The sequence below is a fragment of the Kogia breviceps genome, chromosome 9 (assembly GCF_026419965.1).
Source record: "Kogia breviceps isolate mKogBre1 chromosome 9, mKogBre1 haplotype 1, whole genome shotgun sequence".
Lineage (NCBI taxonomy): Eukaryota > Metazoa > Chordata > Mammalia > Artiodactyla > Physeteridae > Kogia > Kogia breviceps.
Window position 1 is genome coordinate 56769324 of NC_081318.1, and position 18721 is coordinate 56788044.

Genomic DNA, 18721 nt, shown 5'->3' on the forward strand with positions numbered 1-18721 from the left:
GAAAAGAGCAGATAAACAAGTGCTCTGATCAATCTTATTTCACTCCCATCATTTGACCATCACCGTCCTTATGACATTAGGCCTCTGCAGTCAAACTTGTTAATGCTTCTTAATAATTGGTCTGTGGTTAAAAACTAAATCTTTTTAAGTAAGTCTTCTTAAAACTATTCACTAAACATGAACCAGCCTTATCAGAGTTTTAACTTTGTGTGTGCCATGAACCTCTCTAGCAATCTTGTGAAACTATGGATCTCTTCTCAGAATAATGCTTTTAAAGACATAAAATATATAGGATTGCAAAGGAAACCAACTATATAGAAATAGTCAAACTTTAAAAAATTTTTGTGATGAGTAAAGAAATAAGATTATAATACCATAATGTCAAAGTAGTGATGAAATTTAAAGATATTTCAAGAGATCTGCAACATCTCTAACGGGATATGAAAAGTATCTGTGATTTTTGTTTGCAAAATCATGAATACTGCTAATACTAGTGTGGTTTGACTAAATTCATACATAAAATATTAAATTACAGTTTGAAATAAGTACAAATAAAGATGGAACTTTTTTCCCAAGTTTCTAGATTCCTAAATTCTCATTGAACCACACACTTTACAATTTGTGAATGCAGACTATACTCTCAATGATAATTTTAATGTGAAAAACTCAACAACACAGATTTTAGCTTCACAAGTAGAGTTTAACAGGAGTCCTCCAGCCTTTTAAACAGAACGTAATATACATAAGGGAAAGTATGTTTACTTCATCTAGTAATAACAAAGTATGTGGTCAAATTACAGGTATCATATAGTTACTCTCCAGCTATAATTTGAGTTGATTCTTGAACACAGGCTTCACCGTCTCCAGTTATAATTTGAGTTGATTCTTGAACACAGGCTTCACAGAATTTGACCAGTGATACACTCCCAAGACCCCTGCTTCGTATTACCATTATCTTAAAGCCAGATTCCCTGATCTCAGATTTTGTATTTAAAAAGAAAAAATAAAAAGCTTGTTAACCTAAACTAACAGAACTAGTAACAAACATCCCTAATTAGATTCTGGAGAGGAAACAGGAACCACCTTGAGCCAAAGACAACAAAACTTATCCCTCAAGGACTTTATTTTGGACTTCCACACAGATGCAACTATGTGGAACCAGATACAAATTTATCAAACAGATAAATATGTAATATTTAGTAATTAGATCAAGTTACACAAGCAGTCTTTCATATTAATTATTTTTTAGGAAAAACAATTAGTCATTGTCATAGATTTCAATTTCCTACAGACAGTGCTTCCAGTTATTTCAAATATATTTTCCTACAATATAGCTCCATCACTGCTAAATATCATACCAAAACAATAGGATTCTCTTTTATCCAAGGCTTTAAAGGTGAGTTTATTCCCTACCCACCCATCCTTACATATACATACATTGCCCAACAAATGAATAATCTAAGGCTTCCAAGTATTTCACTGGGCTTTTTTATACTTGCAGATAGTACAAGAGTTGAACACTCTGAACTTACTTGACAAGGGCTATGTATGCTCTTAATACCTGGAAATTGTGTTACTTAGAATCTGCCAATTACCAAAGATCCCCCCCCAAACTAATAAGCCTGATTTCCTTAAAGGAAAGGAAACCAACTATATAGAAATTTATAGTTTTCCTTTATCCACATAAAACTATTGGGAAATTTCTGAAATGCCATTGGATTTGATGGAACCATTCAGTTAAAATATAAAGCTGGCTGTCTTTTAAAATTACACACTCAAAAAAAAGTACACTGGGAGTTGTTTCGTAAACTTCATCCTCTTCAGTGCTTTTGCAGTTTACAGTGATGTTTCACATTTTAGTTCCTTGCTGCCTTTTTCATTTTGATCTTCGTTTGTATCGGATAACTGGGTTTTCAGGGGTGTGAATCATTGTTGTATAATTTACAGTGGGAAAATATCCATCAATGAGATCAAATTCATATAAACGAAGCATAGTGGACCAAATTGTCTTGATTTGAACATAAGCAAAATTCTCCCCAATACAACGATGACGCCCTGTAAGAGAAAACGTTTCCATAACAGTCGGTTGAAATTCTTTCTCATGTCTTTGAGCCTCGAGTGATAAAATTTGTTTATCTACACTTAAGGTGAATAGGAGACATACAGATACTATAGTAAAAAGATGACAATCTTTTCACAAGAATGTAAATAACAAAAATCCCAAGAGATTTTTAATGTCTGTTACTAGGGGAAACAGCACATGGGTAATTATACAATCATTTTTCCGATTGTTTTTTTGAAACCTAACATCTATCTAGGTTAAAAATAAGTAAGGTTTGAAACACGATGATAATCTAGTTTGGAAATATACTAGAATATTCTTAACTTCTATCCCAAAAGAGCCATAGTCAAAAGTTAATATGGGGCTTTGCTGGTGGCGCAGTGGTTGAGAGTCCGCCTGCCGATGCAGGGGGACAAGGGTTCGTGCCCCGGTCTGGGAAGATCCCACATGCCGCAAAGCGGCTGGGCCCCGTGACCCATGGCCGCTGAGCCTGCGCGTCCGGAGCCTGTGCTCCGCAACGGGAGAGGCCATGACAGTGAGAGGCCCGCATACAGGGGCGGGGGGGGGAGTTAATATGAACCTTCCAATCAAAACTTGAAATGCCATTACAAATGATAATGGAAGAAAAAAATTTAATAAACCAAAAATAGCAACACATCAAAATTTAAAAGATCATATACATGTAAAAACTGACAAGCTGATTATAAAATGCATACAGAAATGAAAAGGACTAGGATATCCAAAGCGATCCTTAACAAGATGAACCAAGTTGGAGGACTTAAACTGACTTCAAATCTGACTTCAATACTAAGGTATGGCATCTGTGATAATGTGGTTTGCAATAAGAAATACGTATTTAGTCTTCCATCTTGGCACAGAGCTCCTCAAACCTGTGGAATTTCTTAAGTGAAAAGAGCAATAAAGGTCAAAGAGGAAAAGAGCCTTTTGTTATTCATAACAAGCCCCTTTCAACCACAGTTGAGTTTGCTAATGAGAGGTGACTGCCAGGGGAACCAACCACGTGATTAGAGGGTTGGAACTTTCAGCAATACCCCCCAGCTTCCAGGAGAGAGAGGGTCTGGAGGTTGAATTAATCACCAATGACCAGTGATTTAATCAATCGTGCCTATGTAATGAAGCCTCCACAAAATCCCTACAGAAGTACAGAGAAGGGACAGGACAGGGGACAGTGTTCAGAGAGCTTCGAGGATAGTAAACATGTGGAGGTGCTGGGAGGGTGGCATACCCACAGAGGGCTTGGCAGCTATGTACCCCTTCCTTCTACTTTGCTCTATGCTTCTCTTCAATCACGCTATTCCTGAGTTGTATACTTTTATAGTAAACCAGTATTCTAGTAAATAAACTTTTCTAAGTTGTGTGAGCCATTCTAACAAATTATGGAACCCCAAGGAGGGGATCTAGAGAACCTCGAATTTATAGCCAGTTGGTCAGAAAAACAGGTAACAACTGGACTTGTAATTGGCATCTAAAGTGGTGAGGGACAGTCTTGTGGGACTGAGCTGTTAACCAATGGGGTCTGCACGAACGCCAGATAAAAGCCCGATAATTGTCAGTTTAGAAATGGGGCAGAATTGGGGCTGGAGAACTAATGCCCCTTCCAACTACTTGAACAAGCTATGACTGTTTTTATTGATATTCATGTCATATACTGTTACTGAATTTCTTAACTAAATAGTTATTAAGATCTGAAGTTCCCAAAGGACTTTACACTTTCGTTTATGTATGGAAAAGGTGTGACCAATGACAAAAATGTCATGTCACTTAAATGATCTCTTTGGAAAAACAAATAATTCATAGAATATAGTTTAATCTGTACAAAGTATCAGTGAATGGAGAAATTATTGGAGGAATGAGAGTCTGCCTGTGTTATTTTAGGATCTTAATTGAAATGCAGAGGTTTGCATACCTATGCACAACCTGCCCAAATTTAAAGACCATCTTATCATCAGGATATACAGGCAGAGAACCAAAAAGTTCATTAACAATCCAGAAAAGCTTCCATGCCATTGCTCTTTTCTGAAATGCTGACTGTCTCATCATATTTAGCTTGAAATAATTGCCCAAATGGTGTGCTAACTCCAATGGTTCTTTAAAACAGAATTCACAAAGAGCTTTAAATACTATGATAAGGGAAAACAGGGTGGACTATAAAGATTAGAACTGATAAAACTAGATAGGTTAGAAGGTAACAGAACATTATAAGGATTCACAGAGCTATTTCCTTTAGTACAAATGAAATATTTTTTCCAACCTGCAAAAAGATTACACTCCTACAGATGTTTGCAGGAATGTCCCTATAAGGAAAGGGAAAGGTATTTGTAAATAAAATTCACATGGATTATTCTGACAGGCACAAATATGTTATCAGAACAAACAAGTGTCAAATGTAATCATCTTACCAGCTCCAAATGGCACATAAGCAAACTTCTCTCCTGATGCTGGATTGTCCTGTAAGTAGCGATCAGGATTAAAGTCCAGGCGTTCTACCCATGAGTCTTTAAGTCTTTGATTGACAGTGGGAGAAACACACACCTGATGTCCTGGAGGAATGGTATACCCTGCCACAGTCTACAAATGAAAGCAACACACATTTCACTAGATAATTTTAAAATATTCTAACAAATAATCAGACCATTGTGTAATAAAGCATTAATATACATGAAATATACATATTTTTAAACTGGCTACATGATAGGCCAGTTAAAAATTATTTTAACTCAAGATGATTTCCAAATAACACACATTGGGCTGGAATTATATACACAAATTTTAAAAAGTGATAATGCCTTGGGGGTAGGGGTGGGATTTCAAGGAAACTTTCACAATCCAATTTACACACTTCCACAGTTACAATTTTTTACAACACATATGTTACTTTAAAAACCAAGAAAAAAATATGCTTCCATTTAAAAAAACCCTAATTGTTAAAATGTAGGGAGAACAGATGAGCATGTATACTGTCTGCAATTATGTAAAAACATTTATACATTTAAAACATGTAAAACTGAAAATTAGAAGTGATTATTCTCTTTTAATTTAAAAAATTCTCTTTGATATTATGATATTTCTTTTTGATAAATAACAACTGGGGGCACAGAGGAAAAGATCTAGCCAGGAGACTCACCTGAGGAGTTTTGGCCATTCTCATCATGGTCATTATAGGAGGTCGAAGTCTTAATGTTTCTTTTATGCAGCGATCAAGAAAATTTAGGTCCTTGAGCTAAAAAGAGAAAAAATTTCCCGAGTTTTACAAATATTTAACATACTTCAACAGGATACAAACAAGTTCAGGGTAACTGGGAATATCTTGTTTTATTACTGTCCATGGTCAGTAAAGAAAAAGAAGGCAAGATAACAGATCACTCTGAAGAATGGCATGGTAAGGACCTTCAAAAATTCACTCATCTAAAAAATGAAAACATTAGCAAAAATCATCAATGTCAGCTTTTTCGAAACCTGTACACAACTGTTTAGAGCAGTGTTATTCACAGTAGCCAGAGGGTGGAAACAACCCAAATGTCGATCAACTGATGAAGAGATAAATAAATGTGGTACAGCCATACGATGGCAATATGCCATACGTATGGCAATATGCCATACGATGGCATATTACTTGGCAATAAAACAGATTGAAGTACTGATACATGCTACAACATGGATTAACCTTGAAAACATGCTAAGTGAAAGAAGCCAGTCACAAAAGACCACATATTGTATGATTCCATTCATATGAAATGTCCAGAATAGGCAAATCCATAGAGACAAAAAGTACATTAGTGGTTGCCAGGGGCAGGGGAAATGAAGCATGACTGCTAATGGGTACTAGCTCTCTTTTGGAAGTGATGTAAATACTTTAAAATGAAATTGTGATGATGGTTTCACAATTATGAATATATTTTAAAAACCAGCGAATTGTATAAGTGGGTAGATTTTATAGTATCTGAATGATGTATCAATTAAGCTATCACTTTAAAAGTTATTAAAATCAGGAATGAAAGAAGAGACATCACTATTGACCTAACAAATGAAAAGGATGCTAAGAGAATACTTTAACAATTGTATGGGGCTTCCCTGGTGGTGCAGTGGTTGGGAGTCCGCCTGCCGATGCAGGGGATATGGGTTCATGCCCCGGTCCGGGAAGATCCCACATGCCGCAGAGCGGCTGGGCCCGTGAGCCATGGCCACTGAGCCTGTGCGTCTGGAGCCTGTGCTCCGCAACGGGAGAGGCCACAACAGTGAGAGGCCCACGTACAGCAAAAAAAAAAAAAAAAAAATTGTATGCCAACAAATTAGGCAACCTAGATGAAATAGACAAATTCCTAGAAAGACACAAACTGCCAAAACTGACTTAAAAAGAAACAGAACATATGAATAGACCTGTAACAAGTAAAGATATTGAATTGGTAATCAAAAAACTTCCCACAAAGAAAGCACAGACGTAGATGGCTTCACTGGTGAATTCTACCAGACATGTAAGAAAGAACACCAATCCTTCACAAAGTCTTCCAAAAAGTAAAAGAGGAGGGAATGCTTCCAAACTCATTCTCTGAGACCAGTAATACTCTGATAACAAAACCTGTCAAAGACATAACAATAAAACTACAGACCACTATCCTTTATGAATACAGATGCAAAAATCCTCAAAAGAATACTAGTAAACTGGATCCAGCATTAGGACATTTCAGGGAAGGCTACGGGGAATTTTCTAAAAATAAAGAATCTAATCAATTTAATCTATAGTATACAGAAAATCCCAAATTGTCCCCTTTAAAAATTAGTCACACATACTTAGTGTCAGAGGCAGCAATGAAACTGAGAATCCAACAAACCTGGTCATAAGTTAAGGGAGGCAGATTCTCTCCACAGACTGTTTTCTGTTCTAAGTAACATTTTTCTTGAAGTGTTGTGTCTCTGGCCAAAAAGAAGCCCATCCAGGCGCTGGTAGTTGAGGATGTATGCTGCCCCGCCAAGAGCAGTCCAATAAGCATGCCTGCTACTTCATCATCTGTCAAAGGATGCCCATCCCTAAAGAAGGGACCGCATACACAAATTTACCATTTGGCAGACACATTTCATGTCTCAACCTTTATATAAAGGGTCAAAATGAATTAATTTTTCTCTTGCATTTGCCCATCACAAGTCAGAATTTTTTTTTTTTTCCTTTAGGGAAAAGAGACCAATAGAAAATATGACACTGGTTACAAAAGACTTCACTGAGGTTTACTAGCAAACTTTTCACCATGCACAGTACTGGGATTCCAGTAAGGCACAGGGTCCCAGTAATTTATGTCTCATCCATTTAAAAAGTTCAAAGGTCATACCTACTAATTTTGCCAGCATTATTACTTTTTAAATGTACATATTATTTAACTATGTTTTAATGTGTAAAAAATTTCCTGCTTCAGTTTAATATGTGATCTGAAGAGCTCTTACTTGTAAGTAGAATCTAGTAAAGTTTGGAGAATGTCATCAATTTTTTCTCCTGATTCTCTGCGTTTCTGGATTGCCTTATAGAAAATATTCTTGATCTCTCGATGAGCTCTGTCCCTGCGTCTGTAATTCAAACGTGAAAATGACTTTAAAAAATAAGGTAATACTATCAGGCATCAAACTGACAAAACTCAGAACCAAGAGAAAAAAAATAAGCCATGAAAATCTTATGTTGTTAGGGATTTCTAAGGTCTTTAAGGGCAGGAAATGTGTTTTAACATACATATCCCTGATTCTTTACACACTACCTGTGTTCTAACTAAAGGTCTAAAATAAGACTCAAATGATTATTCCTTTATAACCATTTTTCAGTTTAAGAGAAAGCAAATACTCTTTTACATTAACATGAAATTCCAATTTTAACCAAATTAATTCTTGAAGCAGACAGAGTCACTCTGGTTCTTCTGCAGGATTTAGCATTTGAATAAATCCCCATTTTTCACCTGAACAGAAATGAATCAACAAAGGCACAGAGAGACTACTAATATGCAAGACACTAAGCTACACGTCAAGTCCTATGAGCAGTGTTTCTCTGTATCATTGATGATCCCTGCTCTTGAGATAACAATAGAGCTGTCAACGAGACAAAGAGAAAATTAAAGGTACTATTACTTCAAAACAAACTTCACAATATACTACAAATTAGTCAAATACTTTCAAACAAGTGCTTAGAAGGGCTGTTATCACTTTTAGGTAGAGTTGAGAAACCCTCCTGAGTACAAGGAATATGTGAGATAAGTAGGTTTTAAAATATCGGAACAGATAGACAACAAACTACCTTTCTAATTAACTGAAACTTACCTTAAATAAGCTCACTGTTTAAAGAAATATCGAATGCTTACAGAAGAATGGAGGCTCATCTTCCCCCAATTTGTTGGTTTTATATTTAATTTTTATCTTTGCTAATACAAAGCAAACCAACACTACAGTAATTAAATAAAGTGAAATAACCAAGTATCATTTCTCTATCCATACCTGAAACTAGGCAAAGGGAGCCAGCCTGGCAAGAGCCAGGCTGCGTGGCTAAAACCTCCATCCAAATCTGCATACAGTTGTGCCACCTTCTCATTGAGTTGACTTCTGATTTCCTTTCCATGTAAACAATGGCTAGCTGTTAAAATTATGAGCTCAGAAAGAGCTTCAAACAAATCTAGAGGGAAAAAGATCATTCCCATTACTTTTTCCAAAAATTCTTTTGAAATGTTCTGTTTTCTTAGAGATATAAAAGTACTGTGAAGAAAATGAGAAGAAAAACTTAACTCAGGAACCAACAAGATCCTATTCATACCATCAAAAAAAGCCTATAAATATGTGGCTACAACAAAGAGAGGGAAGAAACCACATGATGGGAGGCACCCCACCTCTTTGGACAGCCAAAATAGATGCCACAAAGATATCTAAAGCCTCACTCATACTCATGAGCCCTTCATCTTGAAAAGATAAAATGAAGATAAAAATGAATGTGGTTAAAAAAAAATGAATGTGGTTATCTGAGTTCCAGATCACAGTATAATAAAGGCAGTAAAAAGGTTATTTAGTGCATATGGGGACAATAATAAGGTGCTTTCCAAGGAAGAGCAGTCCAAAGACTGAAGAATGGATTATTCCCCAGGTCAAAAGTGAGAAAAAAACTGAAAAGTGGGAAACTCAAAGGTCAGAAAAAAACTGAAGTCTTGACCATACATAAAAGAACACTGTAACTACCAACTTGTATATCCAAATATTAGAGACAGTTGCATCAGGCAAGCACATCTGGGTGACACTTTAAAAATCATAACAATTACCCAATCAACATCCTGTTCTTTAATTCCATGTTCACCAAACAAACTTCCAGTTCTCATTTGGCTTTCCAATTAGATTGCCAAAAAAGAGAAGTTCAGCAAATATTCTGAGGTTCTTGGTGCTGTAATTATATCTCACTTGTATTTATTCAGTTGGCGTTCTAGTTCGTGCATCAGCTTCTTATAGAATAGGAAATATGTCCCATGAACTTTAGGTATATTAAGTAAAACCAGGTTCTGGACCTTTTATAGAAGCTGAAGACCAGACCCAGAATGTGGTGACCTACACAGAGGTCTTACTGCCCTGTAGGCAGATGTTGCTTCCTGCTTTGAGTATGACAATTGTCTCTGAAGGCAACAATTACTGCAGTCCAATATAAAAACTGGATTCACAGAATCCAAAGAATTTTAAGTTACATTCAATATACTCCCTATATACTGCGAGAAAGCATACAATACATTTAAAGATTTCCATTGGGGGGCTTCCCTGGTGGTGCAGTAGTTGAGAGTCTGCCTGCTGATGCAGGGAACATGGGTTTGTGCCCCGGTCCGGGAAGATCCCACATGCCGCAGAGCGGCTGGGCCCATAAGCCATGGCCGCTGAGCCTGCACTTCCGGAGCCTGGGCTCCGCAACGGGAGAGGCCACAACAGTGAGAGGCCCGCGTACCACAAAAAAAAAAAAAAAAAAAAAAAAAAGATCTCTATTGGGAACAGCTAAAATCACACTTTTGGTGGTACAGTAAGCTTATGTATTTAAATTTACTTTTTTCTTGGAATAAATCATTCCCATACAATATGAGAAAAATAACGTAATACATATATAATTAAGTCATTTAGACTTCTACTTGCCCATTGGGAGTTCAAAAATTTTTATCTTATTTATTATCTTAAAATGACCTTGAATGTAAGTTTTACATTCAGTTTATTTCAAAATTCAATTATGAATCATTTTTATATTATTCACATAAATGAGCTAAATAATACATTAATTAACCCATTTTTAGGTTTTGCTAAATGAGCAGCAATACAGTAAGTCCCCTACATACAAACAACTTCTGTTCTGAGGGTGTATTCATTAGTCCAATTTGTTTATAAGTCCAACAAAATTAGCCTAGGTACCCAACTAACACAATCTGCTATATAGTACTGTACTGTAATAGGTTTATAATACTTTTCACACAAATAATACATAAAAAACAAACAAAAAATAAAGAAAACATTTTTAATCTTACAGTACAGTACCTTGAAAAGTACAGTAGTACAGTACAACATCTGGCATACGGCGCACAATCGCATCTTTGAAAGTTTGCAACTTGAAGGTTCGTATGTAGGGGACTTACTGTAATCACTTCCTCTCGGGTCTTTTAACTCCACGGTAATCATAACATGTTCATTTCACTAAATCTAAGGTGGTTTTACATATGGTGTAGTTTGCTTTTTACACACACACACACACTCACACACTCTCTTAAGATTTCTAGTCACAGAAAAGTAGACGTATTAGGACAAATGCAAAACCAAAACATTTTGCTTACTTTTTTCTCCACTTTCTCCCCAACTTTGAAAGTACTCCTTTGTTTCTTTTTCAATTATAGAAACATGCTGTCTGAAGTGGGCTATGTTAAGACCACTTTTTAACATTTTCTTCTGCTCTAAGAAAACCTTCAAAATATTAAGGGTATATAAGAATTAAAACACAATTTTGTTTTATCATAAGATTCATTTGGGTTATAACTCTTTAACACTCAAAGAAAACAATCTTCCGAAAAATTGAAAATAAAAATAATCTTCTTAACTACACACCAGATATGGGAAATTTAAAGCATCTATGCATATATCTGAAGTAACACGTAGAAGACACTTGCTACGCAGGCCAAGACAAATGATAAATTAGGAATCCCACTTCCTGCCTTCCTTTCTATACATACACGCTTTCCCCACTCCTGACTCCATGGCTCACTAGTCCTATTCTGTTATATTCTAGTCTTCCAACCAAACGCAGATGCCAACACAATCTCCCAAAGGTCCACTGCACTTTGCTAATATTTTTATCCTCCTTCACATATTCTCCCATCTATTCCCAAACAAATACCATTCCTCACTTATGCTATCTTCCAAAAGTTTAATTAGAATGTAATACAGTCGGAATAAATTCACACTAAGACGAAGAATGGTTTTAGCCCTTTGGGGCAGTTCTATTTTAAGAATCTGATAAGCTGTGTGGGAAATGAATAGATATATCCACCCAGAGGGATTGCCCAAGGCTCTTGCTTTTGGTCTTGAGGAGAGCTATTCATTTGCCCACACCTCCTCAAACCCCAGAAGCAGCACTCAATGTCAATTCTTACCTGCTATACTAGGGTATTGGGTAATGCGTGGTATGCTCACAGCCAGAGCCCACACCAAGTAACTGGGCTAATTATCTGATTTGCATTTTACATCAAATTGCAGCACTTTAATATTTGACTTTGGGGGAGGAAAGAAATCACCCAAACTTCTAAAGCCAACAATCTCTAGCTCAAAAGAGCTCTTATGCTAAAATTTCAGGTGGGAGTAGGAAGGTAGGAGGCCCTCCTGATGAAATAATGGGATTTTTCTTCTTACTCGCTAAAATCAAATCCTAATACGCGAAGTTTTCATTGATTCTATTTCTTTGTACAGGAAGCCCTTTAAAATTGCTTAGTCCATGCCAGCAACTATAAGACAAAATACCCATTCTTTGTCAGCTACCCATGGTTTTCCTTCTTTTAACTATCTCATAATTCTTCAGATTTTTGAGTCAAAGAATAAACTGCTTCTATACTTCAGATATATAATTTACACTACTAGCTAAATATTATAGTACAGATTTGTCTTTCTTCAAGATAACAGTGTCACCTACTGGATTAGGCACATCATAGGCAACTCCCTTCCCAAACACAGGTGTTGTCAGACGACTGTAGACATCTTCTGCATTCAAGTCTTCATTTTTACTATTAAAAAGCAGTGCAGCAGCATCACTCCCCAGAAGGTAGGTAAACGTCTTGCCCACCATGGTAAAACTAAATACAGGTCCATACTAAAATGAGAAAAGTACCCATAGTGATGTTACAAAAAAATCCGCAGTGCTAAGACACTCATCTTAAATAACAATACACTGCTGAAAATTAAAACATTCATAAACCTTAATACAATTCTTCCCCCAGTCTTTGTCCAAATTATATTCATTCAGTTGCAAATAAAATATAAGTAAAACTTTCTACTCTGCATTTTTCACTATTTATGTTGAAAATATTTTCTTTTACACAGACATCATATGTTAACCGTTCTTTCACTATGGTTGATGTGTCCATTTTTTACTTATTATAGATAATTATATAATGAGTATCTCTGAGAATATAGATTTTTTTCCCTTTGGTTAAAGATAAATTTACAGGAGTAGCCAAAGGATATGACCTTTCCTACAGTACTTGCTATATGAAGACACCAGAAGTTTATTTAGTTATCAGTATTACCACTATCTCACAAACGCTGAATGATTTCATTTTGAATTTTTTGTTAATCGAGTTAAGTGTTAAATACTTTGCAGTTTTCTAATTACTATTGCAGACTGTAGGCACTGGGGATACAATCATGAACAAAAATACTGTCTGTGACTCATGAAACTTAGTCTATTGAAAAAGATACAACTTGATCAGATAATCACATTAACAAATGTAAAACTGCAAATGTGAGAAGTACTACACAACAGAAAGCAACTCTGCAATGAGAGAATGATCAAAGGGAGACTACAAAAAGAAAAAGACACCTGAGCTGAGACCTGAAGGATGGTAGCAGTTAGCCTGATGGCTGAGCATGCACAAAGGACCTAAAGGTGAGAGAAAGAGAGGGAAAGGATGAGATGAGGGCAGAGTCTGGTAGGGCAGAGACCATACAGAGCCTCGTAAGCCATGTTCAGGAAGTTTCATCCTTGCAAGAGATGAAATGTGATGGAAGATTTTAAACTGCATGGGAAAGAGACTAATCTGTGCATATTTTAAAAGAAAGATCCCTCTGGCTCCTGTATGGAGAGAAGAGAGGGACAGGAGCTAAAGGAAAGCCAGAGGACCAGTGAGCCTGTTACAGGGGCCTGATGATGAATACTTGGGACAAGGTAATGGAGGAGCAGTGGAGATCAGAAGCAGATGGATACAGAAGTATTCTGAAGAGAGAACCTGCACACTTGGCAATGGACTGATGGATGGAGAAGTGTCAAGAATGACTCCTAGGCCTCTGGCACACTGCAAAACTGGGAGAACAATGGCGAGAGAAGCAAATAGGACAACCAGGATTGGAGAGAGAAAAATCAAGGGTCAGAGTTTAAAAATGTTGGATTTCAGGTGCATTTGGTCAACTAAGAAAGAACCATGTGGGAGGTGGATATCCAGGTATGAAGATCAGAGAGGAGACCTGAACCAGAGACATTATTTGGGTGTTATCTATATCTGGCTAATAGCTGAAGCTGCAGGTAGAGACAAGATCATCTAGGAAAGAATAAAGGCCAGGGACCAAACCTCAGTGAACCTCAACAGTAAATGGCCAGGCGTGAGCCCACAAATGAGTTAGAGAAGAAGTAGTCATAGAAGTAGAAGAAAAAATGAGAGAAGCCACGTTTAAGGAGGGAGTGGTCATCATTGACAAATAGAGCTGAGAAGTCAAGTTCATTGGATTAGGACATGGAGCTCATTAGTGAAGGGGCTAAAAGACAGACTAGAGTGGACTAAAAAGTAAGTAAGTAGGATGTGTGGAAATAGGGACTAAGTACAGACAACTTGCTGCAGGGGGAGGGACATGAGAGGAGACTGAGTGGCCAAGAGAAGCTTTGGTCTTTTGAAATTGGTGACCTTTGAGAACTTTCCAGAGAAAATGGGAAAGATCTAGTTGAGAGAGAAGTCAACTATAGAGAGAAGAAATAATAGCAGAAGGTTCCTGTGACAAAAGAGGGATGAAGAGTTTACTCTCCCATAGAAGACAAAATAGTGTAATAAAATCAAGGTGACAGCACATAGTGGGCTAAAGCACAAGATTCTGGAGCCAGATTGCCTAGGTTCAAATCCCAGCTCCTCCACATATTAGCTGTGACCTTGGTCCTACAGGCAGAGAAATTAACATTGCTGTGCTTCAGTTTCCCTCACCTATAAAATGGGAAGAATAATAATAATGCCTACTTCACAGAACTGTTGTCAAGATTAAGTATATACATATATATTTTTTGATATATAGACCATGATATATATATATATATATATATATATATCTCATGTCATCATATATTATATATACATAAAAGAAAACAGTGCATTGGCCATCATAAATATATTGTAAGTGGTTTCTATTATTAGTAGTAGTATCAACATCATCATTAAAAGCACAGACTCGGATATCAGACCATGTATTAATCCTGGCTTGGTCACTAGCTAGCCGTGAGCCCAAAAACAAATTAAATAACCAGTTTCTCAGTTTTGTCATCTATAAAATGGATTTACCTGAAAGTATTTTTGTGGAGCTTCAGTGAGATAATATATATAAAGCACTAAGTACTGCATAAAGTTAAGTGTTTTTGAATTATTAATATAATAGGAAGAAAAGAGAATACTATTTTATATATATATATTGCTATAAGTAGATTTGTATGTTTGAAATTGGGAACATGAGGGAGTTCCCACTGGATGGTTTTTAATCTCTCTTTACAAAGGAGACAAAGTCATCTGCTTTAATAGAGAGAGGTAGGAAGATTTAGAAGTTTCAAAAAGTGAAGGTTTGAATAGTCATTGTGCTGAGTGGGAAAGTAAGCCAACCACAGAAAGATAACAGGACTGCTGAGCAGTGTTCAAAGTTCATTCAAGGTAGGCAATCACGAAATTAGAAGGACCTAATCTGGTACAAGGAAGGAAAAATGACTATTAGCCTCCCTCCAAGGTTGGATTTTTACCAGGTAAAGCACAACGAACAGCCAGGGGCAAGGAAATTTAAGGTACTGGCGAGAGTGTAACTGAAATGATAGACCATGGTCCCAAAGTGTAAAAAGAAGGAACATAAAGAAGGCTGATGGAGCAGGAGAAAGTAAGTGGAACAGTGGACTGGATCATCTAATGAAGTCAAAGAATGGTTATAATGGAAGGAGTTGGACAGGCTAACCAGGAGAAGTGGTTGTGGTCTGAGAATAGGGTGTCTAAATTAATACTGTGGAGGTAAAACAGGTAAGAGTGACAACAAGTCCAAAGTGGCACTGTGGAGCAAATGGCTGAACTGGTACAAGAAAGCTCATCGGGGAGGAGAGGGGCAAAGATTTCAGGGGCCACAGTGCTGTGTGGGTCACCCAAGTGGAAGTGAAGTCACAGAAGACATGTAGAGCAGGTTAGAAAATTCCACAGACGCATGGTTAAGAAAAAGAAGGGTCAATTAGTATCAATTTTAACTATGATCAGTGAATACAAAATTGAGGCCAGTGGTTTTTAAACCATAGTTGCCAGAACTAGATTTCCTCAGAGATCATCCCAGGACATGGAAGAACATAAAAGGGTCTCCAAGGCCCCTCCAGCTCTTAAACCAGAGCAGCTCCAATTTTATCGGTTTCCTATACTGGGAATAAGCGTAAGATTACACTTTTTTTAATGTTCTGCCATTTAAAAGAAAATTGGAAAAGCACTCATTTCTTTTCCTCTAATGATCTGGAAGACTTACCTTCTCATATGCATTTTCTAGGAATTCAACTGGACTTTTCCCAAATGCTATAGCATGTCCAAGGAATGGAACTGGAGAGAAAATGTATGGTGGACTTTTCTGCAAGAGAAAACAAAACAAAACAAAAACCTTCCAGTTTACATTACAAAACATTCAGTTTAGTTTCATGACTAAAAAAAAAAGAAACTTGTCCTTAATATTAAAAAGTTACCAGGGGCTTCCCTGGTGGTGCAGTGGTTGAGAGTCCGCCTGCCGATGCGGGGGACGCGGGTTCGTGCCCCGGTCCGGGAGGATCCCACGTGCCGCGGAACGGCTGGGCCCGTGAGCCATGGCCGCTTAGCCTGCGCGTCCGGAGCCTGTGCTCCGCAACGGGAGAGGCCACAGCAGTGAGAGGCCCGTGTACCACACACACACACACAAAAAAAAGTTACCAAAAGATAAAGCACCAAAAGTAACTTAACAACAAACAAACCGCAAATACCTTAGTAGAACAGCCATAGTAAAAAGAGCAGAAACTCAAAACCTAGTATAAGATAAACAACTAGACAAACACCAAGGCGTTGCAATTATAAATGCTGAACACTTTCTAGAATATGCCCAGTATTATTAGTGGCTCTAGGCAACTATCCTAATCATTAGTAGAAAAAACCAGAAAAGTCAAACTATGGTTTCTTCACCACTTATTTCTACTACCACTCACAATTTTAGTCCCAAAATCTTGACTAAAGAAGGTAGGGAAAAAGACAAAGTAACGTGAGGGAAAGAAGGGAAATGTTTAAGAAGCTACACTGATCAGTAAACAGAACACATTTCATGCTTCTCTCAACAAATGATCTAGGTCTACTGATTCTACACAGAGAGTAGATCAGTTCTAGCAGGAACATTTTAGCACACACTATAAAAGGTACTTCAGATGCCCCAAAATGAGACCTGCAGATTACAACATCAAGTCTCCTGGAAATCAAACTTGGAATGATAAAAAAGGATAATACTCCTCATATCCTTCGTGGTCTCAGATAGTAAGGAGCTCTACAAACTCAGTCTTGGACAATAGCAGCAACAATCTTAAAACTCTAAAGTCACCTTTGTCTTTCCAAAGACAAATAACACTTCCTCAAAAATACCACATGTAGGGAAAAAAAAACTGCCTCATGCCTGTTTTGGTTCAAACAAAAATAATTTTTAAAACTACTTGGTCAATAGTTTGTATATTCCATTGTCAGTAAAAGGGTCGTTTTAAAAGCCACTTGGTTTGTCTGGCTAAGGATGCCTTCATCAAATATATTAAGGAAGCATGAAGCTAGTGGTCAGTAAAGCCACTAAGTTAGAAGATCTGGTATTTTATTAGCATCATAGGAAGGTCCCTAAAACACTCCAGTCACTCTCACTCTACCAAACTGAACATAGCTCCTTTCATACTGATGTAAATCACCATTAGGGGTAATGACACAGACCACAGGACACTGAACCACACAAGGGTAGCCACCAGGATGATGGCCAGCTGGGATGAAGCTGCCAAAAACATCACCACCAGGGCCCCCATCAGGCCCGAAACACCCCATGCAGCGGCCAGCACGGCCAACCGGACGCTCAGCGCCACAGCCAGGGCCGCAGCCTCCGGATCCGGCCGTGGCCATTAAGGCCACCAGTGCCTTGGCCAACACTGCCAGCACTACGACCACAATCGAGGCAAGCACGACCCCAGCCAGGACCAGACATGCGGCCACCACCAAAAACGAGACCGACATCGGGTCGCCCAGCAGCAAGCCCAGCAAGGTCAAGGCAGTCGCGACCGCCAGCGCCACCAGCATCAGTGCCACTGCCACCCTCCCCCACCCCCAGCCCCCAGCGCGCCCGCCGCTACTGCCCAGCCCAGCACCAACGCGGTCCCAGACCCCCGCTAGCCCTTCGGTTGCCCTGGTCGCAGCGTCCCCCTCCAGAACCCCCGGGGGTGCACGTACCGCCCCAGCCGGCAGTGGGGCCAGGTGGCCGACGGCGAGGCGGAGCAGGTAGACCAGGCTGAGCGTGAAGGCGCAGGTAATGAGTAGCATGGATAGGAGGTTGCCGCCTGTTACTTGCTCCATAGCCTGCCCCAGCACCGACCTGCCCGCTTGCAGTAAGCCCAGCACCACCATCCCGGCCGCCACCTCCGCGTCAGTTCACCGGAGACGCTGGAGGCCGAGGTCGCTCCGGCTCCTCCGAATCGACGGAGGGAGAAGAGCCTGCACACGCGTCGGGAGGCAGCCCCGGCCCGCAGGTGCCCTACTAAATCCAACCCCACCCCCTACTCCCGGCTGCCTCGCGCACCACCCTGTGCGCCACAGAACGGGGCGGGGCCTGGATCTGGCCGCGCCCCTTAAAAAAGGACCTCCACAACGCCGAGGTTCCCTTAAGCCGGGAGAGAGGACCTGAAGAAGAAGGCAGCATCTAAGGCACGGGTGGTACAGAGACAGAAGAGTACGTGGGCTTAAGAGGAGATCACCCTCTAAGAATCGCGGGACCCCGGAGCATGTGTGTCCTGGGTGCGGGGCGCCAGGACACGGCGCCGCGATGGACGGGCGGAAGGATCTCAGAACTAGGGTAGAAGCGGACGTCGGCGGCGACGGCGCGCGCTCTGTGATTGCACCGCTTGCGGCTGAGGTGATCTCAGCTTATACCGCGTCA

At 39.0% G+C, this 18721-nt stretch overlaps 1 protein-coding gene across 1 annotated transcript; it reads right to left on the reverse strand.

The window, feature by feature from the left end:
* Positions 1-1105: 1105 nt before the first annotated feature.
* CYP51A1 (cytochrome P450 family 51 subfamily A member 1) lies at positions 1106-18705 on the reverse strand. Its single transcript, XM_059073927.2, has 10 exons — positions 18019-18705; positions 16058-16156; positions 12237-12413; positions 10891-11017; positions 8549-8723; positions 7517-7636; positions 6913-7108; positions 5208-5303; positions 4483-4651; positions 1106-2055 (listed from the first exon to the last, which is right to left on the reverse strand). The coding sequence occupies exons 1-10, from the start codon at positions 18190-18192 to the stop codon at positions 1877-1879; spliced, it is 1512 nt and encodes a 503-aa protein (XP_058929910.1). The 5' UTR covers positions 18193-18705; the 3' UTR covers positions 1106-1876.
* Positions 18706-18721: the final 16 nt, after the last annotated feature.